Source organism: Mixophyes fleayi, chromosome 4 (genome assembly GCF_038048845.1).
Source record: "Mixophyes fleayi isolate aMixFle1 chromosome 4, aMixFle1.hap1, whole genome shotgun sequence".
NCBI classification, from domain to species: domain Eukaryota; kingdom Metazoa; phylum Chordata; class Amphibia; order Anura; family Limnodynastidae; genus Mixophyes; species Mixophyes fleayi.
This window is the reverse complement of record NC_134405.1, coordinates 318181197-318207514: the sequence shown is the minus strand read 5'-3', so window position 1 is coordinate 318207514 and position 26318 is coordinate 318181197. Positions and strand designations below refer to the sequence as shown.

General features: G+C 41.3%; 1 protein-coding gene across 3 annotated transcripts in view; it reads right to left on the bottom strand.

Annotated features, from left to right (window-relative positions):
* The window catches only part of CYFIP2 (cytoplasmic FMR1 interacting protein 2), a 67810-nt gene that overhangs the window by 2906 nt on the left and 38586 nt on the right, over nucleotides 1-26318 (bottom strand). For 2 of the 3 annotated variants that reach the window (XM_075210146.1, XM_075210147.1), the window contains exons 12-30: nucleotides 25794-25911; nucleotides 22439-22558; nucleotides 19785-19910; nucleotides 17353-17519; nucleotides 15668-15815; nucleotides 15227-15380; nucleotides 14245-14401; nucleotides 13659-13755; nucleotides 12578-12654; nucleotides 12300-12408; nucleotides 11254-11373; nucleotides 10147-10346; nucleotides 9881-9968; nucleotides 9380-9523; nucleotides 8899-8989; nucleotides 8623-8753; nucleotides 6734-6806; nucleotides 5764-5858; nucleotides 1398-1666 (exon numbers count right to left, since the gene is read on the bottom strand). In XM_075210146.1, the coding sequence (XP_075066247.1) occupies nucleotides 1398-1666; nucleotides 5764-5858; nucleotides 6734-6806; nucleotides 8623-8753; nucleotides 8899-8989; nucleotides 9380-9523; nucleotides 9881-9968; nucleotides 10147-10346; nucleotides 11254-11373; nucleotides 12300-12408; nucleotides 12578-12654; nucleotides 13659-13755; nucleotides 14245-14401; nucleotides 15227-15380; nucleotides 15668-15815; nucleotides 17353-17519; nucleotides 19785-19910; nucleotides 22439-22558; nucleotides 25794-25911 (2484 nt within the window). The remainder of the gene's footprint in view (nucleotides 1-1397; nucleotides 1667-5763; nucleotides 5859-6733; nucleotides 6807-8622; nucleotides 8754-8898; nucleotides 8990-9379; nucleotides 9524-9880; nucleotides 9969-10146; nucleotides 10347-11253; nucleotides 11374-12299; nucleotides 12409-12577; nucleotides 12655-13658; nucleotides 13756-14244; nucleotides 14402-15226; nucleotides 15381-15667; nucleotides 15816-17352; nucleotides 17520-19784; nucleotides 19911-22438; nucleotides 22559-25793; nucleotides 25912-26318) is intronic. The other variant, XM_075210149.1, reaches the window with a different exon arrangement.

The window sequence follows — 26318 nt, the reverse complement described above, 5'->3', positions numbered from 1 at the left end:
TGAGTTAGAATAACAGACTGGAAGCTTTAAAAGGAGGGTGGTGCTTGAAATCATTGCTCTTCCTCTGGTTACATGGTTAGCTGCAAGTAAACACGTCAGTCATCACTGCTTTGCACAAAACGGGCTTCACAGGCAAGGATATTGCTGCTAGTAAGATTGAACCTAAATCAGCCATTTATTAGATCATCAAGAACTTCAAGGAGAGAGGTTCAATAGTTGTGAAGAAGGCTTCAGGGCGCCCAAGAACGTCCAGCAAGCGCCAGGACCGTCAGCTGTGGGATCGGGGCACCACCAGTGCAGAGCTTGCTCAGGAATGGCATCAGGCAGGTATGAGTGCATCTGCACGCACAGTGAGCCAAATACTTTTGTAGGATGGCCTGGTGTCAAGAAGGCCAGCAAAAAAGCTGCTTCTCTCAAGGAAAAACATCAGGGACAGACTAATATTCTGTAAAAGGTACAGGGATTGGTCTGCTGAGGACTGGGGTAAAGTCACTTTCTCTGATGAATCCCCTTTCAGATAGTTTGGGGCATCTGGAAACACACTTGACCGGAGAAGGAAAGGTGAGTGCTACCATCAGTCCTGTGTCATGCCAACAGTATAGCATCCTGAGACCATACATGTGTGGGGTTGCTTCTCAGCCAAGGGAGTGGCCTCACTCACAATTTTGCCTAAGAACACAGCCATGTATAAAGAATGGTACCAAAACATCCTCCAAGAGCAACTTCTCCCAACCATCCAAGAACAGTTTGGTGATGAACAATGCCTTTTCCAGCATGATGGAGCACTTTGCCATAAGGCATAAGTGATAACTAAGTGTGATCAAAACATCAAAATGTTGGGTCAATGGCCAGGAAACTCCCCAGACCTTAATCCCATTGAGAACTTGTGGTCAATCCTCAAGAGGCGGGTGGACAAACAAAAACTCACAAATTCTGAGAAACCCCAAGAATTGATTATTCAAGAATGGGCGGCCATCAGTCAGTATGTGGCCCAGAAGTTGATTTACAACATGCCAGGGCGAATTACAGAGGTCTTCAAAAAGAAGGGTCAACACTGCAAATATTGACTCTATGCATAAACTTAATGCAATTGTCAATAAAAGACTTTGACACTTATGAAATGCTTGTAATTTTACTTCAGTTTAACATAGCAACATCTGATAAAAAGGTCTAAAAACACTGAAGCAGCAAACATTGTGAAAACCAATACTTGTGTCATTCTCAAAACTTTTGGCCATGACTGTACAGGTGTGTAAGGCTTGTTATCTTTAATTATGGTACATCACAAAATGATGTTTGCTAAGAGAACATGGTCTCTTTAATTTGCTTGACATCGGAAGGTCGCCACCTACTGGTGAGCTATAGTTCGCCGTACGATCAGATGCGCAGATACTCACTCTGCTGTAAATTCGTTGGTCCCCACCGGAATACAGTACACAAACTGCATGGCACTCCAGAGCCGGTGGAACTCCACACACTCATCCACATGCATTACCCCGTTAGTGGGGGGTGGGCCGCGCCAGATGGGGTCTTGCAGATAGCTGCGGATTCGGGTCAGGATGACCTCAAACATGGAGAGACCACAGCACAGCCGCTCTTTGGTCAGGAGGTCTCCCTCCCGGGCAATGGCAATTTGCTGTACGAAAACATGTGAGTGAGCATATCTCTAAAATGCAATACAAACATAATTAGCTGCTCAAGTATTCATATAGAGCACCATGGGGTATATTTACAGAAGAATACAACACACCCTTGGTAAAGGACTTCTGTGTTAGTCAACCAAACAATGAATCCAAATAAACGGCTATTAATCTATACATTACTTTATACCAGATCACTGCTAGTTTATGTGCACATGGGCAGTTTTAATAACTGGTTCACTAGGGATCAAAATCCATATAAAAGGTCTTCATATAGTGCAGGACTAATAAGGAAGCGAACAAAGGAAATGTTCTTCTTGTGCCTTGTCAGGCCTGAGTTACATGGAGACCACGGTGCTTATCACATAGGGACATATTAGCCCTAGTGTGGCAGCTTCACCTGCTCGTCTCTTCACAGTGCAGTCCTAAATAGGGGATAGGAACCTGCCCTTGTGTACTCGCCCATATAGTAAATACCCCACATATCACTGTTTTATTTTATTCCAAACATCAATCTCCAACAGATTCCTTCTTTTATAGTAATGTCAACATCTATACCTAACATATTGTTTATTTTATAATAATCCCAAGGTTTATACCCAACAGACTATTTTATAGTAATCCCAACATCTATACCCAACATATTATTTATTTTATAGTAATCCCAAGGTTTATACCCAACAGACTATTTTATAGTAATTCCAACGTTTATACCCAACAGACTATTTTAAAGTAATCCCAACATCTATACCCAACATATTATTTATTTTATAGTAATCCCAACGTTTATACCCAACAGACTATTTTATATTAATCTCAACATCTATACCCAACATATTATTTATTTTATAGTAATCCCAACGTTTATACCCAACATATTATTTATTTTATAGTAATCCCAACATTTATACCCAACAGACTATTTTATAGTAATCCCAACATCTATACCCAACATATTATTTATTTTATAGTAATCCCAACGTTTATACCCAACATATTATTTATTTTATAGTAATCCCAACAGACTATTTTAAAGTAATCCCAACGTTTGTACCCAACATATTATTTATTTTATAGTAATCCCAACGTTTGTACCCAACATATTATTTATTTTATAGTAATCCCAACGTTTATACCCAACAGACTATTTTATAGTAATCCCAACATCTATACCCAACATATTATTTATTTTATAGTAATCCCAACGTTTATACCCAACATATTATTTATTTTATAGTAATCCCAACAGACTATTTTATAGTAATCCCAACGTTTGTACCCAACATATTATTTATTTTATAGTAATCCCAACGTTTGTACCCAACATATTATTTATTTTATAGTAATCCCAACATTTATACCCAACAGACTATTTTATAGTAATCCCAACATCTATACCCAACATATTATTTATTTTATAGTAATCCCAACGTTTATACCCAACATATTATTTATTTTATAGTAATCCCAACGTTTGTACCCAACATATTATTTATTTTATAGTAATCCCAACATTTATACCCAACAGACTATTTTATAGTAATCCCAACATCTATACCCAACATATTATTTATTTTATAGTAATCCCAACGTTTATACCCAACATATTATTTATTTTATAGTAATCCCAACAGACTATTTTATAGTAATCCCAACGTTTGTACCCAACATATTATTTATTTTATAGTAATCCCAACGTTTGTACCCAACATATTATTTATTTTATAGTAATCCCAACGTTTATACCCAACAGACTATTTTATAGTAATCACAACATTTATACCCAACATATTATTTATTTTATAGTAATCCCAATGTTTATACCCAACAGACTGTTTTATAGTAATCCCAACATCTATACCCAACATATTATTTATTTTATAATAATCCCAACGTTTATACCCAACAGATTATTTATTTTATAGTAATCCCAACGTTTATACCCAACAGACTATTTTATAGTAATCCCAACGTTTATACCCAACATATTATTTATTTTATAGTAATCCCAAGGTTTTACCCAACAGACTATTTTATAATAATCACAACATCTATAACCAACATATTATTTATTTTATAGTAATCCCAACATTTATACCCAACAGACTATGTTATAGTAATCCTAACATCTATAGCCAACATATTCATTTTATAGTAATTCCAAAATTTATACCCAATATATTAATTTTATAGTAAACCCAACATTTCTACTCAACATATTACATATATCATAGTTATCTCAACATTTAACCCCAGCAGATTACTTATTTTGCAAGTAATCCCAACATTTATACCCCACAGATTATTTATATTATAGTAATCCCAACATTTATACCCAACAGACTATTTATTTTATAGTAATCCCAACGTTTATACCCAACATATTACATATATCACAGTTATCCAAACATTTATACCCCACAGATTATTTATATTAAAGTAATCCCAACATTTATACCCAACAGATTACTTATACCACTTTCACACTGACCTAAAAATCCATGATATTGCTGGGGCGAGTCCCGACGACCCGGGTAGTGGCTATGTGTGAACGTGGTTCCCTGCATCTAATAACCCGGGAGTTAGACCCAGGACTTTTGCAGGGTTATTCACGGTCTATCCTGGGTAATCGACAGTGTGAACAGTGCGACACAGGTTTCTCAACCCGGCTCTCATAGAAAGGAGCTGACCTTATCTTTGTCAGCCAATCAAAGGTCCTCTTGTGATGACTTACACTTATTGCCAGGGCAGACCTGGGTTCAGTATGTGGTCATCCCGGGATTTTCCCGGGTCCAAGGTGCAGTGTGAACGGGGTCTGATGAGCTCGGGTGTTCTGTGACATGGTAATATCCTGGGTTCTAAAACCCGGGATATTGCCGGAACGGCAGTGTGAACGTGGTATTATTTTATAGTTACCCAAACATTTATACCCAACAGATTTTATAGTAATCCCAACATTTATACCCAACAGATTACTCTTTTTATAGTAATCCCAACATCTATACCCAACAGATTACTTATTTTATAGTAATCTCAACAATTATACCCAACAGATTATTTATTTAATAGTAATCCCAACATTTATGTCCAACAGATTATTTATTTTATAGTAATTCAAATGTTTATACCCAACAGATTATTTTATAATAATCTCAACATTTATACCCATCAGATTATTTATTTTATAGTAATCCCAACAAATCCTAACATAACAGATTATTTATTTTATAGTAATTCAAATGTTTATACCCAACAGATTATTTTATAATAATCTCAACATCTATACCCAACAGATTATTTTATAGTAATCCCAACATCTATACCCAACATATTATATATTTTATAGTAATTCAAATACTTTTACCAAACAGATTATTTTATAATAATCTCAACATTTATAGCCAACAGATTATTTATTTTATAGTAATCCCAACATATATACCCTACAGAATATTTATTTTATAGCAATCCCAACATTTATAGCCAACAGATTATTTATTTTATAGTAATCCCAATAGTTATACACAAAAGATTACATATATCATCCTGGTAATCCTAATAACAGTAGTCTCTAATAGATTACTATCCACATCACAGACTTTATACTCAAGCTATGAACAATACACAAAACCTTGATATAATCTGTCTGTAATCTACTACAGATAAAATATTTTATATTGTGTCATACGCTTTCTTATTATCATGCTTTATTAATATAGCCCTAACATTACGCAGCACTGTACAATCACTAAATGTTTAATCAATCCCTGCCATAGTGGAGGTTACAATTTATTTTTATAATTTCCCTATCACATGCACATAATTATACATAAACGTACCCATATTAATCTACCAGTAGTATACAAGAAAACAGGGGCGTGTGTTATAAACCCTCACAAACTAGCAGAAAATTACAAACTCCACACAGATGGTTCTAAAACCTTCTAAAAGGAAAAGTGGAGGTGTTGCCCATATCAACCAATTAGATTCTAGCTATCATTTACCTAGTGCATTCTAGAAAATGATAGCTAGAATCTGATTGGTTGCTACGGGCAACACCTCCACTTTTTCTTTTAGAAAGTTTGATACATTTGCCCTCAGGTCACTTGTTAGCCATTCATACCTGCGGTGTGCCCAGCCTCTCAATCAATGGGACCAGATGCAGAGGGGCATATTTAGCCTCAAGTCGTTTCATCCTCACCTCCAGACGTTCCCCCTCTAAGTGGCAAAAACACCAAGTGTAAACAGAACTTTGTGGCATTACGTTAGCTGACCAGATACAAAATCTAATGTTGTAACCAATACAGAAGGATTAGTCTTATTATAGTTTTTTGCAATAACATTTTTCCATATAATGAGTTGGCGGTATCATCATCATCGTTTATCTGTATTGGGCCACAATTCCACATACAAATACATGAATACAAGTTAAAGCATAACAACCAGACGTGTGGTACAAATAAAAGTATAGCTTGCACAGATACAGCGACAAGTAGCACAAAAAAAACACAGATTTTGTATGAAGCAGAATAACACTCACTTACTATAACTGCAGCATAAAACATAACCGGTAGAAGCAGGGTAGAGTAAGAGGGTGCAGACATGAGATGTACGGTAGTGAGAGCCCTGCTCATAGGAGCTTGCAATCTAGAGGGAGGGGGCAGGTGGAGATGGCAGGTAGACAAGAGGGAGTAATCAGGAGTCGTCTAGGTGGGACAGGCAAGAGTGAAGAGATGGGTTTTGAGGGAGTGCTTGAAACATTGTAGGTTGGGTTAGTCTGGTTGGGTGAGGCAATGAGTTCCATAGCACTGGAGAAATCATGGAGGAGGGAGTAAGAGGAGGTTATGAGAGGTGTACGTCAGAGATGGAGCCATGCTCCACATTAGACAATCCAGGCATTTGCAACACCCATTTTTCGTTGGTGCGCTCTGCTAGAATTGGCCACTTACTTGTGTTTTCTCCCCAAACCAGCTCTCCCCTTCATAACATGACGGTTCTCGCACCCATCATTTATACCAATGTATTCTCGGCTTGTCTGCCCATTAGCAATTGAATCCCAATAATTGCCAGCCTATGTGTTCCTACAGCCTTACCTTTGATGTATACCCGTGGTAAGATGTTCTGGAAGGGCGCTGCGTGAAGGAGATCACACACCTCTTCCTGTGACTAGGAAAGGGAAGAAGAGATTGGGTAAGGCAGACATGAACATCGCCTGAACAAAAAAGAAGGACAAAATAAAACAAATACATGTTATGTAAGAAGGGAGTATCTGCAAGTTCCTAGGAAACAATTCCCACAACTCCGAAAATATAGGGGAAAAATTGCACTTAGTAAGTTTATATGCAAATGACCATGTTGTACGACACCTCTTAGCATTTCACGCAGACTATGTAAGCACCACAATATTAAGGGGGGTATTCAATTGTTAGCGAGTTTTTTTTTCCCTGGCGCATAATAAAAAAAAAAAAAAAATCACCTGCGGGTTTTTGACGGCAATAGCGACCGTTTTGAGTTAGCGCAGCGGGAAAACTTGTGCAATTCAATTGAAAAAGAGGGAACGCTGCCCCTGCGCGTTAAAAATTGTGTTTGCGAGATTTTAAGGGAGTGAAGGGGAGTTTTAACGCTGTCATGTATAACAAAAAAAAAAAGGTTTTGCATACATTTTCATACATTAGATTGCATTACACATTGATAATATCTACATTACTTTGTTTAGCATATTTTTTAATTGAACTATTTTTTACCATACAATTCATCTATACCATGTTAAAACACATTACTACATTCATATTTGTACAAAAAACATACATAAATACAATTAATTAGTGATTTTTTTATTTTTTATTTTTTTTATTTCATTATTTTTTAACAAGAAAATCAACTTACACAAGTTAGGCATTAGTGATAAACATAACTTTAACTTTTTCCCCACATTTTTATATGATTTCAAATACTTTTCAGAGGTTTTTTATTTTTAACACACCCCAAGGAGGTGTGAGATAAAACATCATATTTTCCTGTTTTACCCGACGCGTTAAAAAACAATTGAATAGCTTTTAACGCGGCTGCCTCTCGCACACCCTATACATTCAATAGACCGTCCACTGGAGCGCGAGAGGACCGTTTCATGAAAAAAACTGTAGCGTTAAAAATGGAATTGAATTGCGGGTAAAGTTAACCGACTCGAAAATGATAAAAAAGAGCGTTAAAATGACTTAACACGGTCAAAAAAAAACTCGCTGACAATTGAATACCCCCTATATGTACAGAAACAGGACAGGACAAAGCAGCCATTCATACTTGTATACAGCTGCTTCACCCTTATTAGATCTCATCAGTAATGATAAGGATTATGGCTAATGCATACTAAGTTTCGGAGGCTGCTTAGGTACAGCAGTCTATACTATACTATGGGTAGAAACATAGAAAATACTCTCCATTGTATATATTAATCCATCTCTTTAAAAATAAAAAATAAATATTCACAGGTTCCCGGCAATCTTTAGACAAGAGATTTCCACACAAATCAAACTGCACAATAACACAGATCATTAAATGATCAGTCCAGCGGGTAAATTTATCAAGCTGCGAGTTTCTGCGGAGTTTGAAAAGTAGAGATGTTGCCCATAGCAACCAATCAGATTCTAGCTGTCATTTTGTAGAATGTACTAAATAAATGATAGCTACAATCTGATTGGTTGCTATAGGCAACATCTCCACTTTTCAAACCCGCCGACAACTCGCAGCTTTTGATAAATTTATCCCCCAGATCTCAACCTAAAACCTAAATCTGTGTTATCAAATACACAACAGAATTAGACACTCAGGGTAACAATCAGATACACTTTACTAAAGCATCTAAGTAGGGGGCTTATTTCTGAAGAATATAACCCTCAAGGTCCGCTAATTTAAGATATATGAAGCCCATAAAAGTACTAATAAAAAGTATTGCAGAGGATTTAAATGTCCATCGGGATCTTACCAGAGCTTGTTCGATGAGCAGACAGAAGAGCACTGCGTTCCCCACCTCTCTCAGGCTCTGGAACACGTCAGTCTTCAGCTCAGCGTACTCAATGATGTCCTTCAGCTGGTGGTGGAAGAACTCCAGGATCCCTGAAAGTGATTCACAAATGTCATAGTAACAGACGTCCCATTACGGCCTTTGCTTCGTCACAGATTTTGACCCATTTACTTGTTAGATTCCTCATCTAATAAAGTGAGACTTAGCTCTGCGTCCACCCCGTGGTCCATCCTTTACCTGGAGATCCATACTCATGTCGAGGCAGGCGGCAGATTTTTGGCATGACCTCAATAAGAGTTTTCACGTACTGCAATATAGTTCCCTGAAGCTGTGGAAGACAAGATCCAGATGGGTCAAAATAGTCTGTAAACAATTATAAAGTGATCATAAGTTCTTTAAAGTTATTGTCCACCTCACTCATGAATGCTCAATGCGAGGATGGACTCAAGGACCAACTTGGACAAAGGTCGGACATAATTATCATACAGCAAAGGGTCCTTCTTGGTTGAACAAGGACAACACGAACTGTTCATTGGTCATCTGTCAACCAGATTTTCCTTTCTGCTTAATAAAATTTAATACTGCAACGTAAAACTAATTTGATCAAAAACTACCAAACTGTTCCTCCAGGCGTCACTTTCTACTACACTGAACCAATTATCTGCCTCCCCAATCTGTGAGAAAACCCCTCTCCCACCACACAATGTGCCCTTCTCACCAGGCTCTTGACAATTTTCAGCAGTTCCTCCATCACCACAGCAATGCCCTGATAGCCCAGCAAGCGGCAGATGGTCTTGAAGTGAGGTGGACCCACAAAGTTTCGATATGAGCTGTATATGTGGCTGTAGGCAATATTGAGAGGCTGCAGGCCACGTTCCACGACGAGGAAAAAGCATATAATAAAACAGCACGTAAGTATTGCAAGCAAAAAATACCAACATCTCAGTGTACAGCATTAATGACATATTTCAATCCTAACTCCCTTTTCGCAACAATTTTTTTTAGGATTTCTTAACACATGTAACAGTAATGTGCGATCTCCAGGGATCTTATTTTATAGACACCCCTCTAAAAGAGAGAAAAGCTACATTTCGGTGTCGAAATCTCATCGACTGTGATTCCATGGATAACTTTATCTATTACTTCCTTATCCATCTTTCTTGTCCATTATCACACTACTCGTTAATTGTTTGTTCTTCTCTATTCTCTCTTCACTGACCTTTGACCCATACAGGTAATATGGCTGCACATTTGCTGGCTTGTCCCTCTGTGGCTCCTGAGTGAAGGGAATAGCCGTACGGACAAACCTGCCAAAGAATTGGAAATAGTCAAAAACAAAACAAAATAAGTTAACGGAACTAAGAAAGTGAATAAAGCCACAGCACCTAATGTAGGCTGTAACAGGTGCAATTTAGTTAGCAGGATACCATAAAATGTACAAGCCTTGTGTGAGTACACAACTTATACATCGGCACGTCAACCCACCGGTTGGTTGAGCCGTTGTAACAATAGTTGGGCAAGAAGTCGAAGTTGAGCTCCCAGAAGACGTGCAGAGTGTTTCTCCCGTAAGGAGCGGAGACGTTGTGATTGGCTTCTCGGAACATGGCGTCAAAGCTGTCCAGGGTCAGGTGCTTGCAGAGGAGGCGGTGGGTGAGACGGTTAATATCAAGTAACCACTCCAGCTCCTGAGGCAAGGAAAACAACATGTTGGATATTAAAGTGGCAATTATGAAACTAGTACAAAGAAAACAGATAGGGATGCCCCAGACAATCAAGGAAATATTTGCTTCCAGTTTGGAAACAGCATCAGAAACATGGCAGGATCTGGTTACTGTGGGCAATACCACCTTCTTCCTTGGCATCAGTTTTGATAAATGTCCCGCACTGCGTTTAGCTCGGTTCCATTCTGCGTGCTGATTTGTTAATTGTACGTTGTTGCAGATGTGCAGTAATTACATGTTCGTGACCCCGCTATAATAACAGTTCCCAGCCATCAATGGCCACACTTATTTTATTACAATAAAAAATGTCAAGAAAAAGAATCAGAAAGCTAAAGAGTTAATAAAAACATACACAAAGGTAAATGTGCCCATATGGTGGCAGAATGACTTGACGGGAGCTCACATTGGGGGTGAGGGCACTGTAATGGCACCAGAGTGGCAGAAAGGGGGATGGCGGCCCACGTGCCACCAGGGAGAAGGAAAGGGGGGGGGGCAGGTCCCTTCCATAACTTTGGAGGCAGAGGGGCCTAATAGATGGCAGGTTGGGAGGATGAAAGGAGGGGAAATGGGAGTGCTTTAGGCAGCGAGCAGCCAGCGTTACTATTTGGAATACATAGAACGACTTGATGTGAGCTGGTGTTCTCTGTTATCAGCTATTTCAGACAGAGAGGCCCACTGTCTGAGTGCTTCATATAGACTTAGAGGCAGGAGGTCTGCTCAGCAAACACAAACCTCCTCTCACCATCACAACCTTGTGGAACTTTTACATATATAATATTATTAATAGCTCTTTTGTATAATGGACCTTTCTTTAGACCTCGCAATTCTTTAAGGGCTGCACATAATATTAATGCTGACAGATCACACTCACCACAATAGAGGTCAGATCCTCACTCTCAAAGCGACTGATCGCCTGGTCCAGAGATTTGTACATAGCGGCTGAGATCCGCTGAGTGATCAGCCTGTTCAAGTCGATGGATCTGCCCAACAGCTGTGTGGAAGGTAAAAGGGAAAGATAACAATATGGACATGTGATGCGTCTCAGACTTACGTGAATGATATTTTATCTTAGTGTAATCTGAACAGCATTTAATTACTAGAACATAAGTACACATATGGGGCCTGATGCAGAGCTGGATGCAATTTACACTGACGTTGTAAGTGCATCATTCCGTAATTTACGCAGGATTACAAGTCAAACGGATCTTTAGAACACTGTGCAAATTACCCAAACAAACCTCTTTATCTGCCTCATGGGCCGGTGTGCATGATACACTTAAGTGTATCAGTCAGAGCGGCCCTGCAAAGCAGATAAATTAATAAATAAATTAATGTAAAAAAAAAAATAACAATCGTGCCTCTCCCCCCAAACAGCACTAGGGTTGGTTATGCTGTTTGGGAGGGGGGGTACATGCCTTTTTTTAAATGTAATAATTTTTTTTACTTCTGTTTTTAATGCTGCAAGGTCTGTTGCACCAGCAGAAAATACCCGTAAAAGGTACGTCTCCTTGAGACCTATCTGTGGCTTCTTTTAACTCAGCATAACATGTACAGAGAGCGTGAACACGCCTGTACATTGCTAGGCTAGCCCACTACCTTCCTCCACCTCCCTAAGCGCAGAGAGGTGCAAGAGGGAGACTAGTCTCAGTCCGACGGATCATTGGCTAAAAGTGCTATTTGCGTTGATCAGTTGGACTTGCGTCCGACTCTACATCAGGCCCATGGTTGTGATTTTCTGTACTGAAGATTTGGAATTTTTCCTGTTAGTGTCTTTTTTTGTCAATTTCACTTGTTTGACATTTCACTGTTCATCCGGTGAATGCAGCACTTCATCCGGTGAATGCAGCACAAGGTACTAATAGAGTAATAGAAATACGACCAAGTACAACTCTCATATACAAATGAAGGATCACACACCTGTACGTGCCGCTGTTTGAGCAGTGTTTCATAGCGGTTGGATGGTGGGTACGGAATTATCACCCCGTAGTTCTTACACTCCGCTCGGAAACGTTTATCCAGCAGAACACTGGAACAAGGAGAAGAGTGACTCTTATGTCTATGGAAAATGCAGACTGTGCAAACACCCGATACAGCTCTTCTCTATCAATCATAGAGACCTTGTTCCTACTCTCTATTTCCAAAAAAACACTTATCCAATCAATCTGTAATGCCTGTAAGTCTATATGTGTTCATACCTGCCAGACATAGCCTTGTAATAGGCAAAGATCTGATCAGATAGCTTGTACACAAACTGGTCAAAGCACAAATTCACCTGCAAGAAAAGAAATGAAAATAGGTAATTAAAAGGGAATTTAGAAGCCGACTGAAATATGTTGGGCCCTTATATAGAAATAACAATATAAGTATTAACAGAAATTTACACGCAGTCATAAAATAAACGGAAAATGTCCACAAGGTGGAGATATACTAGAGAAAATGACAACACAGCCACTTGTCCCACTAACACAAAAGATGCTCTGTGATTTAGCATGCTGGGAATTGCCCTATTTCTAATGAACATCTATTTTTTTAAATTTGTCTCACAATATATTGACAAACAAGGTGAATTCGGGACAAATATTACGCAAAGGTCGCATGCTCAAGATCAGAGTGCTACAGATAGTTGATTTTAAAAGCACTGAGAATATCAAATGGTCAAGGGCATAATAAGGTATTTTGAGTCTTAAATAACAACTAGAGGTAAAAATTTGCACCCTAGACATAATTACGCCCCACTTGCAAACGTTTTAGCCACATCCCACTTTTTACTTTGTCACGCCCGCTTTTGCATCATGCCATGTCACACAAGACTATGACCACTTTGGAATAATATATGATTTATAAAAAGTACTATAGGAGTAGTACTATGTTCCTATATACATGCTCCTATATTTCTTTAGATCCCAAATAATGTAAAATAGTTCTATGAGCCTTTTCCTATTTGTCGTTTTAATGTGGATTAATTAGGAGTTTAATATCGACTTCCAGATTTTTTTGGGGGAAAAGGGGGGACGTCCTGGGAAAATCAGGATACAAGAGAGCTGCCCTAAAAAAAGGAGTAGTTGGAACAAGTCCACTTTACCCTCTAATGTAAAATTTCTGGGTGATACAGCATAAAATGATGGAAAATAATGATAAATCTTATTTTATAATTGGGCTGTTTACTGCACTTTAAGAATATATCACAAGAAACAGAGGATAAGATCAATGCGTTAGCAGCGAGTCACAGTAATATTCTGCTCCACATTACCATTATACATAATGACTGTCACTTACCTCCGCCTCAATCTCATCATAGAGAAACTGCTTCTTAAACTTGGTCAAAGCATAGTAGGCGCTGTCATTATACAGGTCCAGGGGATACAGCACATACCTGTGGAAGGAGAGGCGATTACAGGGGAACTATCTTGCGCTTCATTAATTTAAAAAAAGAGATATTCAAAACTTTGGCACAGATATGTAACGGTTTCATTTAGTGGCGTTTAATAACTTCTTATACAACCCGCAGGTGTCCCTGTTGTTAATGGTGTCTAGGGAGTGTTTTCTGCTATCAAATAAATAGTTTCCATATAACGGTCTGTAAGAATATACTCCCCAAACACCTGAGTAACTGTTAATTATCTTATAGGAAATAACTCACGTGGCTCATGTTCTGTACTTGGCTTTAAACAACTTATTGAAATAAAAACAAAAACACGAACAAATACAGTTCTGATATATACAATTGTAACTCGACTTTATTCATTTTCAAACTGTCGTTGGGAGCTGCTATATTACATTTACAATCATCATCGTTTATTTACATAGCGCCCCCAATTCTAAAGCGCTGTACGGAGAGATAAAAGTCTCTTTGGTCACTTACTCCATCATAGAGGGCTCCTTGGTCTCCAGGATGTGGTCGGTAAGGATCCAGGGCATGGACATCTCGATGGGGAACTGGATACGTCGGCCCATAGTGAGTTCTAGGAAGAACTCGCGGAACCAGAGCTGGGACAGATCACAGCACTGCTGCAGAGCCTCTGGAACGAGACCACACAGATTAGATGTACTATGTGCGATCAGCAGAACGAAGGAATATGGTATTTTGTAGACAAATTAAATGTAATATCCTTGATCATATACTGTGTTCTCGCTACTATAAAGATAGATTACATGATACACATAGATTTCTGCTCTCCCGGAATGTCCGGGAGACTACTGAATTAGGAGACCTCTAGAACTTCATAGGGAGGTTATCCATCAATAAGGTGGATGGGGACAAGCTGCGATGACCCATGTTACCTTCGTGACCACCAGGTGGGCCAGGGTACACAATTAACATCATTATAAGCCTATGAAAAGTACATATGTACTGGTCTTACTGTCTCAGTATAGAGAGGGAGCATAGACTGTGACCTGCAACACACTAGTAGCTGGGACCGTAAGTACAGATGGAGTAACTGTGCCTCCGTCATTGGTCACTAGTGAGGATGTATTGTCATGGCACAATGGCTGCCTGTACTTTGTGTAGGGGCACAGCATAGGCAAACCGAGGAGGGGTTTCCTAGTGCCAGAAACCCACCTCCAAGCCTGGGGCACTGTATAATTGAGGTGGCTGGACCCTGCCCCTGCTTCACACGGCTCTGCTTGAAAAGGGAGAGCTGTGTGCACCTAACAGTAGTGCACGCAGCATTGCCCATGTATATTATAAGGATAGGAAGAGTTGGCGAGCAGCCAAGCACTGTCTAATATTATAGCCACGCCCCCATGCATGCTGGTCACGCCCACTGGTGGTGTGGAAACCCCCCTCTACAAATCCTGCATTTGCCCCTGCACATTATCCCACCTCCCCACCCAGGACGCACCGCTGAAGTTGAGCAGGTGAGTGAAAAAGAAAGACTGTTTGTGGAACTCCTCTATAGCCTGCACGATGGGTCCATCCAGACTGCTGCGTAATGTCTTCTTAGAACCACTCTTATCGGCGATTAAAGATTCCAGCATTGTACGCACCATATACAGCTAGAAGGGGAAGAGGAGACAGGTCAGTAGCCAGGAATGAGCGTAAAAATATGCTTATTTGAAATGTTACAGTAGAGGGCGCATTGTACTAAACTGCGTTTTGCTTGAAGGACACAACAGCTATGTAAAATCATAAAATCTTTAAGTTGTTCAGTTCATGCTGCCATATTTCTCTAAAAATGTACACAATATCCTAAGCTCTACGAGCTAAGTACATGTCTTTATTTAATGATTGAAAGGTACCAGTAAATCTGCATAAACAATTGATGAAGGGGACTGATAGAGACCTGAGTGCTGGAGGGTCCCACTGCTCTCCGGGGAACTTTAATGTCGAAGCCACCTTTAGGGTCCTTCTCCCCTCGCAGACATGGGTCATTGGGGGGCTCACGGCCGGCTTCCCAATCACAGATTGTCTTACGTATAGCCTGCAGAACGCTGAGCAAAGGATTAGTACGTCAACAACACAGTCCAAGCACAGATGTCATTGGGTATACTTTATTCTGCAGATAGAGATGTTGCCTATAGCAACCAATCAGATTCCAGCTGTCATCCTGTAGAATGTACTCAATAAATGACAGCTAGAATCCGATTGGTTGCTATAGGCAACATCTCCACTTTTTCAAACCAGCAGTTTAGTAAATATACCCCTTGGGCTATTTAGGATCTGGAAAAAAATAGTTGTGTGCAGTCTCTGGAAATCAATACGTTGGAACACTTATTTCCAAAAAATGAGACGCATCTGTATTAACAAACTGTGCATATGGAATTGTGAATGTTTTTTGTGATTCTTTTTTCTAGTTTATCCCGCAGTAAGAGAACAGAAGCATAAATGACACATCGGTCAATGTTACTGCTACCACATTGGACCCGCTCTCAATTCAAAATTTATTACCAAATGCCAAAAGAAGCATTTTGCTATTTCTAATGTTAGTTAATTAGCCAATGGGAGGTCCTGTATGCCACTGTTCTAATGCCTTCTATGGATGTTTTATTCTACATCATCAGAGTAATCAATACTGCAAAAACTGTTTATTTTAATAAATGCAAAAATGTACAGCTGAGTGGATCATTTGTGCCCAATGAGTTTAGCTAAACAAACATAAAAAGGTAAAATCAAAATAAACTCAAAACTTAAACAAAAAAAATATTTTTAATAAAAGATAATTCCAACCCAAACTGCTATGCCCCAGTCACAAAGTTTATTAACCTGTGGTTGGGAGTTTAGAAGATCTGGCCACACTAATGGCCACTGCATGTTTCCATAAACAGCGTATCGTTGGTGCACAACATGCTGCTTGTTTGATACAGAATTTTCAATATGTTATTTTGGGCAGGGTGTTATACACCGACAAAACATACCATACCAGTGCTAGGGTGCGGGAGAGCGGCGGTAGTATGGAGGATGACGGGGGACCCGCCAATCTTACTGAACTGGTCGGTACTTTGAGGAGGGGGTATAAATTGTGATATTAATACTGAATTTATGATTTGGGGTGGATTTACTCTTTAAGATAATTATATGGAATGACTGTATGATAGAAAAATATATCTTACAGTAATTAGGAGAATATGAAGACATACAACAATGTATAGATGGCTTCTTGGGAGCTACAGTAAGTGTTATAGCTCTTGTTTATAAGAGTCAATAGAATTATAGAAGCCAGTTATGAACATGTATTCTATAGAGAATAGTGACCATCATACTGCAACACCCTTATAAGAACACCGGTAACTTTTACAACCTGTGCTATTGTGACAGACAACAGAGACTGAGGGACATGAAAGCTACACGTTAGTTTCCCCATTCCCGCCATGCCCAATTGAAATGCTCGGATGACTCCAGTCCTTCAGAGCTGAATGGCTGGCGGTTCCCGTAGACACACAGTATGGCTCCAGGGGAAATGCTGTCACTAATTACTAGGGAGCAGGATGGTTGTCTGAGTGGACAACTCCTACAAGATTGTGTTCTTACCTGATCAGCACGTTCTTCTTCTTGCGCACGGCCTGGCGGAGGGGCTCCCGCAGGGCGCTCTGGGCAAAGTCTTGCAGGGCAGCGTATATGGTATTCCGTATGGCCTGGTTAAACACGCTCTCCATGCGGCCCATGAGAACCTGCAGACCCTTCACCATGGCAATCACCTTCAGAAGAGATTAAGAACAGAGTCCAGTAAGTTAGTAAACAAGACAATATTCTCATAAATGTATGACACAAACAATGATACCATCAAAAATGATTTCTTACTGTTGGATAGATTACAATATATGTGTTGATTTTTTGCACTAGATGTCTGATGCCAATTACAGCTTACAGTTTCCAAATCACTTTACACAAGTCTTGACGTGGTGCCATGGCCATGCTGTGAGCCTGGGTGGATGTGTGTCAGGGGAGCTCAACCTCTGCGCCATGTGAGAACCGCCACACGGGGGCAGTGTGGAGAGCAGCACTGCTGTAATGCAGGGTCCCCGGCAGCATTGGAGAGGCTTGTACTCTCTCACTAACCAGATGTAGTAGCTATTGGCTGCAATGGTTACACAGCAGATGCCCAGTGCCTCTAAATGTGAGACTCTGAGATGGAACAATTGGGGACCGTGGGTGATATATCTGCCTCCCATAGCACTTCTATACAGCAGTTACAGACCTCAGTTACAGATATCTGAGTGTAGGATACAGATAGAACAGTTGTCAGGTTAGGTTCTTTATGTCTACGAGAAATACACAGATCGTTGGAAAAGAAAAACCAGGGCCCATGCGAGGAAACAATGGATAGTCCATCTCAATGGTGCATTACCCTTCTACAAAGCAGGGGCGGATCTAGGAAATTGCTATACCCGGGGCGATGTAGGGGGATGGCGATTTAGGCCCCGCCCCTTTCCGACTTCTAAGGCTGCCGGCGGCTGCACAGTATGTGCAGGTCCGCTCGGCAGTGACAGTGTGCTGCCCCGCTGCTCTGATTGTGTTTAAAACACAATCAGAGCAGCCGGACAGCGCACTGTCACTGCCGAGCGGACCTGCACAGTGTGCAGCTGTCGGCAGCAAGCCCCTGCTAGGGGATCGCCCCCCCCCCTGGATCCGCCACTGCTACAAAGCGACATTCCTTAGTCAGACGTGCAGAGAGAAGTTGGATAAAGTCTGGTTGTTATAAGTTGGACGCCTCACCACACGTGTAATGTGACCTAGACTGACCAGATGATTATTTTGGTGCCTTTTAAACATTGTTTTTCCTATAGAACCACTGCAGTGGCACTGAAGTCTGTGTCTACATGTACATGCACATGTGAGAGTATCAACTAACACGGCCTATAATTAGACTGCCCTAATTTTTTATTGCAAAGTTGAATAAATAAGGAATAGCCTTCACTTTAGTACTATCTTGGGATCCCTCCCCTGGTACCACATCCCTCTATCAGACGGTGCAGTTCAGGTATCACATACAGTGGTGGTCCTAAGGAAGGGCGCCCCATTGAACTGCAACAGGAAGGTTGTACTGGGAACAAGCTGCTGGGAATCCAGAGTAGGAATACATGACGTATTCTGTGTAAAATAACACTGTGCATGCCTATAACCGGAGCTACACCAGAGAACGCAGCTACGTCCCATTCATCTTTGAGTGCAAAGGACCCTTACTACAGCCTACGGTTTCATGGGCGGAACAGGGAGGGGACTGGGCGTATGCACGTAGCTAATGTACAGTAAGGGCGTGCCAAGCTCATGCGCACGCAGCAGCCTCTGATTCAAGCTTTGGGCCTCTCAAAACTATATATAATATTCAGACGTAACACTTGCGCTGGGTTACAGGTCGGGTGTAAGTGATGATGACTGTGTATACAAGCAAGGACACAGGTGTGGAATCAAGACTAACTGTAAAAATGTATTTTATGTACAGTAGACATTAATAACATCCTAATAAATGTATTTAATAAAAAGAATAAAAATAAGTAAAAAAAACACTTTTTTTTTAAACTTTTTAATGTTTTACCATTAATGATTATGGTATTAAGTGTCATTAATTGAAGTTTCTTTTTTTCTGTGCGTTCTTTTGTGACTTTATATTTCACCTATGTATTTGTCGTACCCTGCAGTGTATTGTCTGTTAGAGCAGAGCGCACCTAGACCCGTATTCATCACCAGATGTATCTTCACATCCGCTCCTTCATGAATACAGACGTGCGTATACCCGATGATGTACGTGCGTTTGAAGAAACATAAACGCATATTCCATTCATGTTTTGAGTTCCTGGATGAATGAGGCCCAGAGTGTGGTAGAACATTTGTATTTTGTTGCTCTCAGTGCTGATGCTGATCTACATTTGCATGTTTTACCTCTAGCTGCACCTTACTCAGCATTGTTTATAGATACATACAGGAATGTGTTGTACTGTAATGTAGGAGCAGACTTCTCTTACCTCCACAAAGGCGAACTTCTCCTCGCTGGTGTAGTTGTACCTCGTGGCTCGCTCATACTCTTCCGCCGTGCCTGGGCAATCCTTGTTACAGAACTTGTCTGTAGGGTGAACCAACTTCCAGGAATACTAAGAGATGAAGAGTTAGAAGCCTCAGTTGGGCGTTGGACAGTGTACATGCGTGTGGGAATGTCATACAGTGGAGCTGGGGATTTTCAGGGTAACCGGGCTCCTGGCCATTGCTCAAGAAACTCATCTCACCACGCCAAACCAGTGCCGTAACGAGGGTGGTGCGGGCGGTGCCCTCGCCCAGGGCGCAAAGCCAAGGGGGCGCAGCAGCCGTCCGCTACCTGCCTTCAGCCCTTAAGTTCCGCTTAAGGGCTGAAGAGAGAGAGAGATTTTAACTTACCAGAGTTTGATGCTTCAGCCGTTAAGTTCCGCCATGGAACGCATGTGCGTTCCACTGACAGGAAGTTCGGCATTTGGAACGCAAATGCCAAACTTCCTGTCAGTGGAACGCACGTGCATTCCACCGCGGAACTTAACGGCTGAAGCATCAAACTCTGGTAAGTTAAAATCTCTCTATCTCTTTCTGTCCTCTTACCGACCCCCACCCCCACGCCTTAGATGGGGGGCGCCGTTGCCCTGTCTCGCCCAGGGCACCAAAATTTATAGTTACGGCACTGCGCCAAACATATAGATACAAATAACAATCAAGGACGTTTCTGATAACTTGTGCAGGATTGACCACAAAAACAAATTAAGAACATTAGTTTTCATTTTATAAACTGCAATAGAAAACTGACAGAATCAGGTTATAACAGGCAACAACCCATTTTCTCTTTACACCAGTTTTCATAAATGTCTCCCTATGTATTTACGGAGCAATTATACTTTACTATAGACATGTGCAATGCCAACATGCATGTTTTATTGCTTAAGCAGTATCTAACGTGGTCCTCTCCCTCTCAGTCTGCATTGCCTCAATACTGATGTTTTGCTTCCTGTTTGAACCTCTGATTCCTATTCTTCAGTCTCTAATCTCTTACTTTACAGTGCGGTCAAGCGTGGGTGAGGTGTGAAGCATGCAAAGGTGCGCAAACAGCGACCGTCGTGACCAGACATAAAAACAAAATACTGAGGAACATTACTACCATGCTCAGAAATGGACAAGTAACATGGGTAATGAAAAAGGTACGTTTTAGCATACAAATTGCAGAACACATTCATGTATGGCTTTGTCATCTTACATGTGAGTACCTCTATTTTTTCCTATACAAGTCTCAATTCTCACATATTTAGGGGATTTACACAAGGACTATTTGAAAAAAGAAAAACAAGTAAAAAAGAGCAGTCCTTTTTATGTCTCGGAATCACAGTGACCCCTCACAGCTTCTAAATGACCATACACCTTCAGTTAAATATCAGCGCTACATTTTGACTTTGCAATAATCCAGGGTCACTATTCTGAAAAAGCCAATATACAAATTAGTCCTGCGCACCTTTACAGAAGCCAACAGTGTATGTCTTTTCTCTAATTCCCTCAAATAAAACAAATGAAAAAGAAGACTGTGGGGTAAATTTATCAAACTGCGGGTTTAAAAAAGTGAGGATGTTGCCTATAGCAACCAATCAGATTCTAGTTATCATTTATTTAGTACATTCTACAAAATGACAGCTAGAATCTGATTGGTTGCTATCGGCAACAACTCCACTTTTTCAAACCCGCAGCTTGATAAATTTACCCCTGTATGGTTCTTAATTATGTATATGTGTTCTATAGGAGATGATAAAAAAATAGAGATTTTAGTATAAAGCCCACGTAGATGACGTTAACCAGTATCGTGGTGTGCCAATCGTACCAGTGGAGTGCCAATCATATGCCCATCATGTGGAATCAAAATCCATTCAGGCAGAATGGAAAATTTGGTCAGCCACTGACGATACGCATCTATGGCATCACCAGTCCACTGGAACAAGGAAATTCTTAGCAGTCTTGTCCGATCCAGGGGGTAAATGTATCAAACTGAGAGTTTTCCGGCGGGTTTGAAAAGGGGAGATGTTGCCTATAGCAACCAATCAGATTCTAGCTTTCATTTTGTAGAATGTACTAAATAAATGATAGCTAAAATCTGATTGGTTTTTCAAACCCGCTGGAAAACTCTCAGCTTGATACAATTACCCCCCGGTCACTCAGACTGATGGCCAAATGAGCAGGTATGTGGCAGGTTTGCCCGATCTACCAGATCTGACCGTGTGTGGCCACTTTAAGTTAGTAAACAGAATATAGCTGTATATGATGATGGCCTTCTTACCTTACCCATAATCAACAGTCTTATTAGCATTCTGAGTGACCAACACACCCACTTGTCAAGTAGAGACAGGTCTGTGTGGTGCATTATCAGACCCTGACACAGAGTAAATGTGAGTGGTGTTTTTTTTTTTTGCGCAAACAGGTTACAGTAGGTTTCAATCTCTCTGTGAAATTGTAAAAGAACAAGTAAGGTTCACAATGCTGAGCATGATGAGAATGTACACACTATGATGCGAAACTGCCCACAGCCTTAACCTACATCCTGATACTCTCTCACTGGGGTCCAGGGGGGGCTTATTGACAGTTCTCCAGAGTCGGCCATATTTGTTTTCCGCCTACTCACCACTTCCATGACATGAGCGCTCCACTTAGATAACAGCTGAAGTCCCCTCAGTGCCAAGTCAAACAGCTCCCTGTACTCCTCATCTGATTTCTGGCTGTCCAGGCCGGATCCTGTTACAACCTATCAAAGACAGTTATAATCCTCATCAGTTTTACACTCTTCCATACATATGGATTTAGGACATTGTCTGCCTACTAAAACACAATTGCGCGGCTACAGTGTTCTATACGTCGTGCATCCAAAATGCAGGTTTAAAACTCAGGTCAAAGATCAGACTACTTATCTGTTAGGACAAACCCCCAACACCGCTATTAATTAATTATCTAACTCAGGATAGTAAGGGGATATCTCGGCTGAAGTTAGTTGTTGAACATATGGATTTTGTATTTTTCAGTACGCTGGTATATTTGCACATAACCGTGCTCAGGTCCTGATTAAGGGTTCAGGCCGCCCTAGGCGAATACGCTAGTAGCCCCCCTCATCAGATTATCAGAGATGAAGTTGAACAGGTTGTAAAGTCCCGGAAGTCAGGTAGGCCCCGGGGCCCGACGGCTTTACGGCTGTCTACTACAAGAAGTTTGCTGAGCTCCTGGTTCCTCGTTTGCACACTCTCTTCAATTCAATCCTGGATGGAGGTTGTTGGTCCAGGGATTCCTTGGAGGCTCGGATCTCAGTTACTTATAAAGACAGTAAAGATGTTAACGACTGCGCTAGTTACCGCCCTATCTCCCTGCTTAATACAGACGTCAAATTATATGCTAAAATTTTGGCTAATAGATTAAATTCCCTCCCTTGTCTATTATGACCAGGTTGGCTTCATTCCGGGCCACCAGGCCAGAGATAATACCAGGAGGACCGTTGATCTGATTCGGCCATTATTCTCTCTCTCGACGCTGAGAAGGCTTTTGACAGGATCTCCTGGAGCTTTATGTCCCGAGCCTTGTTGGCGTTTGTTATCTCTGGTAACCTCCTTACTGGTATCCAAGCCCTGTATTCTCAACCCTCTGCGGAAGTCATGATCAACGGTTCTCCTTCGGACCTTATTACCGTCTCCAACGGTACCCGTCAAGGTTGCCCCCTCTCCCCTCTAATCTTTGCCCTTGTTATAGAGCCTCTTGCTGCTTCCATGCGAGCTTGTCCTGACATACGGAGTGTGCAGACGGGGGATTTGGAAAGTAAGCTTTCTCTCTTCGCAGAGGATGTCCTCTTAACTCTCCAACACCTGAGAACATCGCTCCCTGGGATCTTCAACATCCTACAGGTGCCTTTCTGGCTATAAGATTAACATTGCTAAATCGGAAGCCGTTCTGCTTAATATCTCCAGCCGAGAAGGGCTAGCCCTCACCTCCCGCTTTAACTTCCGATGGCAAAGAAAGAAAATTAAATATCTAGGAGTTTTTATCACCGACTCCTATGACTCCCTGTACCGGGTGAATTATCAGGGCCTTTTTGCAAAAATCAAGTCAGAACTCTTCTCCTGGCGCTCATTGAACATCTCGTGGCTGGGCAGGATCATTTCTGTCAAGATGAATCTCCTTCCTAAGTTTCTTTACTACTTTCAGACCCTTTCTGTTAGAGTTCCCCTTTCGGAACTTTCTTCTATCCAAAACTACCTTTCTAGGTTTGTCTGGACCGGCTGGTCTCCTAGGATCAAGCTGGCTCTCCTAAAGAGGCCCACTAAGTGTGGTGGTAAGAGCTTCCTGGATATGAAGATTTACCATTGGGCGGCTCACTTGAGCCAGATTGTAGACTCCTTTGCTCCCCCAGCGGCACTGTCGTGGGTTGACATTGAATCTGCCTACCTCAAACTTCCGTTCCTTTCCTGCATATGGGGCCTTTCAAAACAGTCTAGATCGCCCCTTACTGGCCGTTGCCCCACCCTGTCATTCTCAGCTACGATCTGGGAGACCTGCCGGCCCCATCTCAGTATCTCGCCTCCTCCCCTCCTATCCTGCTTCTCTGGGGAAATCCTGCCTTCTCTCCTGGGCTCTCCTCAGCTTTCTCTGGTGGCTGGTGTACTTCTGGTGTCCGATTTGTTGGAGACCTCCTATATCAAAGTGCCTTTATCTCCTGGGATGATCTGTGTTCTAAGCATCCAAACCTCCTTCCTAAATTCTATGAATACTTTCAGCTGTGGCACTTTGTGGGCTCTCTCCCAAGGGGTGCTCCCCCCCCCTTCCTACTTCCCCCTTTGAAACCTTATGTCTCTCCTAACCTTTAAGTAGAGGTATGATCTCTTAAATCTACAGCTTAAGCCTTGGCGCACTTTTGCCTCCCGGCGGGAGACACAAGAGGGATCCACCCCCCACCTCAAGGAGGATTTTTGGGAGATTATAAGAGAACAGGTTGCCACCAGCTCTATCTCCACCTTGATCAAGGAGAACGCATATAAAGCATACTATCGATGGTACTTCACCCCCGACAAGCTCGCTAAAATGTTTCGCTCTAGCTCTCCATTATGCTGGCGGGGTTGTGGCCAGATGGGATCTTTTCTACATATATGGTGGACCTGCCCTAAAATATCCTCCTTTTGGGACTGAGTTAGGGCCCTCCTCTCCTCCCTCCTTCCGTGTCCTGTCCAGAAAGAACCGTGGTCCTTCCTCCTCTGCTATCCCCTGACTGCCGATGACAGACAATCCGCAAAATTAGCTTCCCACATCCTTGCTGCAGCGCGATGCTTGGTGGCCAAGTTCTGGAAACAAGCTGAGCCCCCCACTATGGCGGCCCTACGCTCCTATATCTGGTTTATTCCCCAGATAGAACAGATCACACAACATTTACACGATAAGGATGATAAATTCCACCAGAATTGGGCTCCCTGACAGTACTTGTAAGCCCTTCACTTGCTACCTCCCTTTAAGTGAACCCCCATTGGTCTCCATTGGTGAGTGGCTCTTATGTTGTCTGCTCCTCAGAGTTGTCCCCCTCCCCGAGATTTTGTGAAGTACTTTCCTCTGCACTCTATTTTCCTCCTTCGGCAACAATCAGTGTCTTCAAACCCCCACCCACACCTCATATTTTTTTGGAAAATGTTGTAGAGTTTGAGCAATTTGTGCAACAATTGTTCCTTATTTGTTTCTCCTATGACAATATGTTTTTGTTCGAATGTTTGCCTTTGCATTGTTATCTACCTATGCCTGTTTTTGCAATGTACTAATTGTTGATTCCTGTTTGTATATCAGTGCTATTTTTCAAAATAAATAGTTAAAAATAAATAAATAACATAAAAAATAGATTAATAGTTAATAATAGCCCAAAATGGCTCCGACATAAAGCGCTACGAGAAAAGTCATATAAAGGTTTTGCAGTATAACAGTATAACTGTCAGTAAGTAGCAGCCTGCGGATTTCCTTACCTCGCTGTTGCTGTATCGGGCCAGCTCAGAGATGAAACGTATGTGGTCGTCCCGGATCTGTACCATCTGCTCACAGATATTGTACTGGGGGCTGATGCTGCTCTGGGTGCAGGTCCACCTGGGCAGGAAACAGCTGCTTAAGCCTGCGGATCGGCCTCAATGGGGCATGTGGGAGAGTCTGGGGGCACTTGTTAGGTAAACTGGTGGTAACAGCTACACTACACGTCATAATGACATTCTGCAAAGACCTGGGGCTAGATTTACTAAACTGCGGGTTTGAAAAAGTGGAGATGTTGCCTATAGCAACCAATCAGATTCTAGCTGTCATTTATTTAGTACATTCTACAAGATGACAGCTAGAATCTGATTGGTTGCTATAGGCAACATCTACACTTTTTTGAACCCGCTGTTTAGTAAATCTAGCCCCTGATCATTTGAGAAACATATCAACAAAACAGACATTGGGGTAGGTTTATCAAACCTTCTAAAAAGAAAAAGTGGAGGTGTTGCCCATAGCAACCAGAT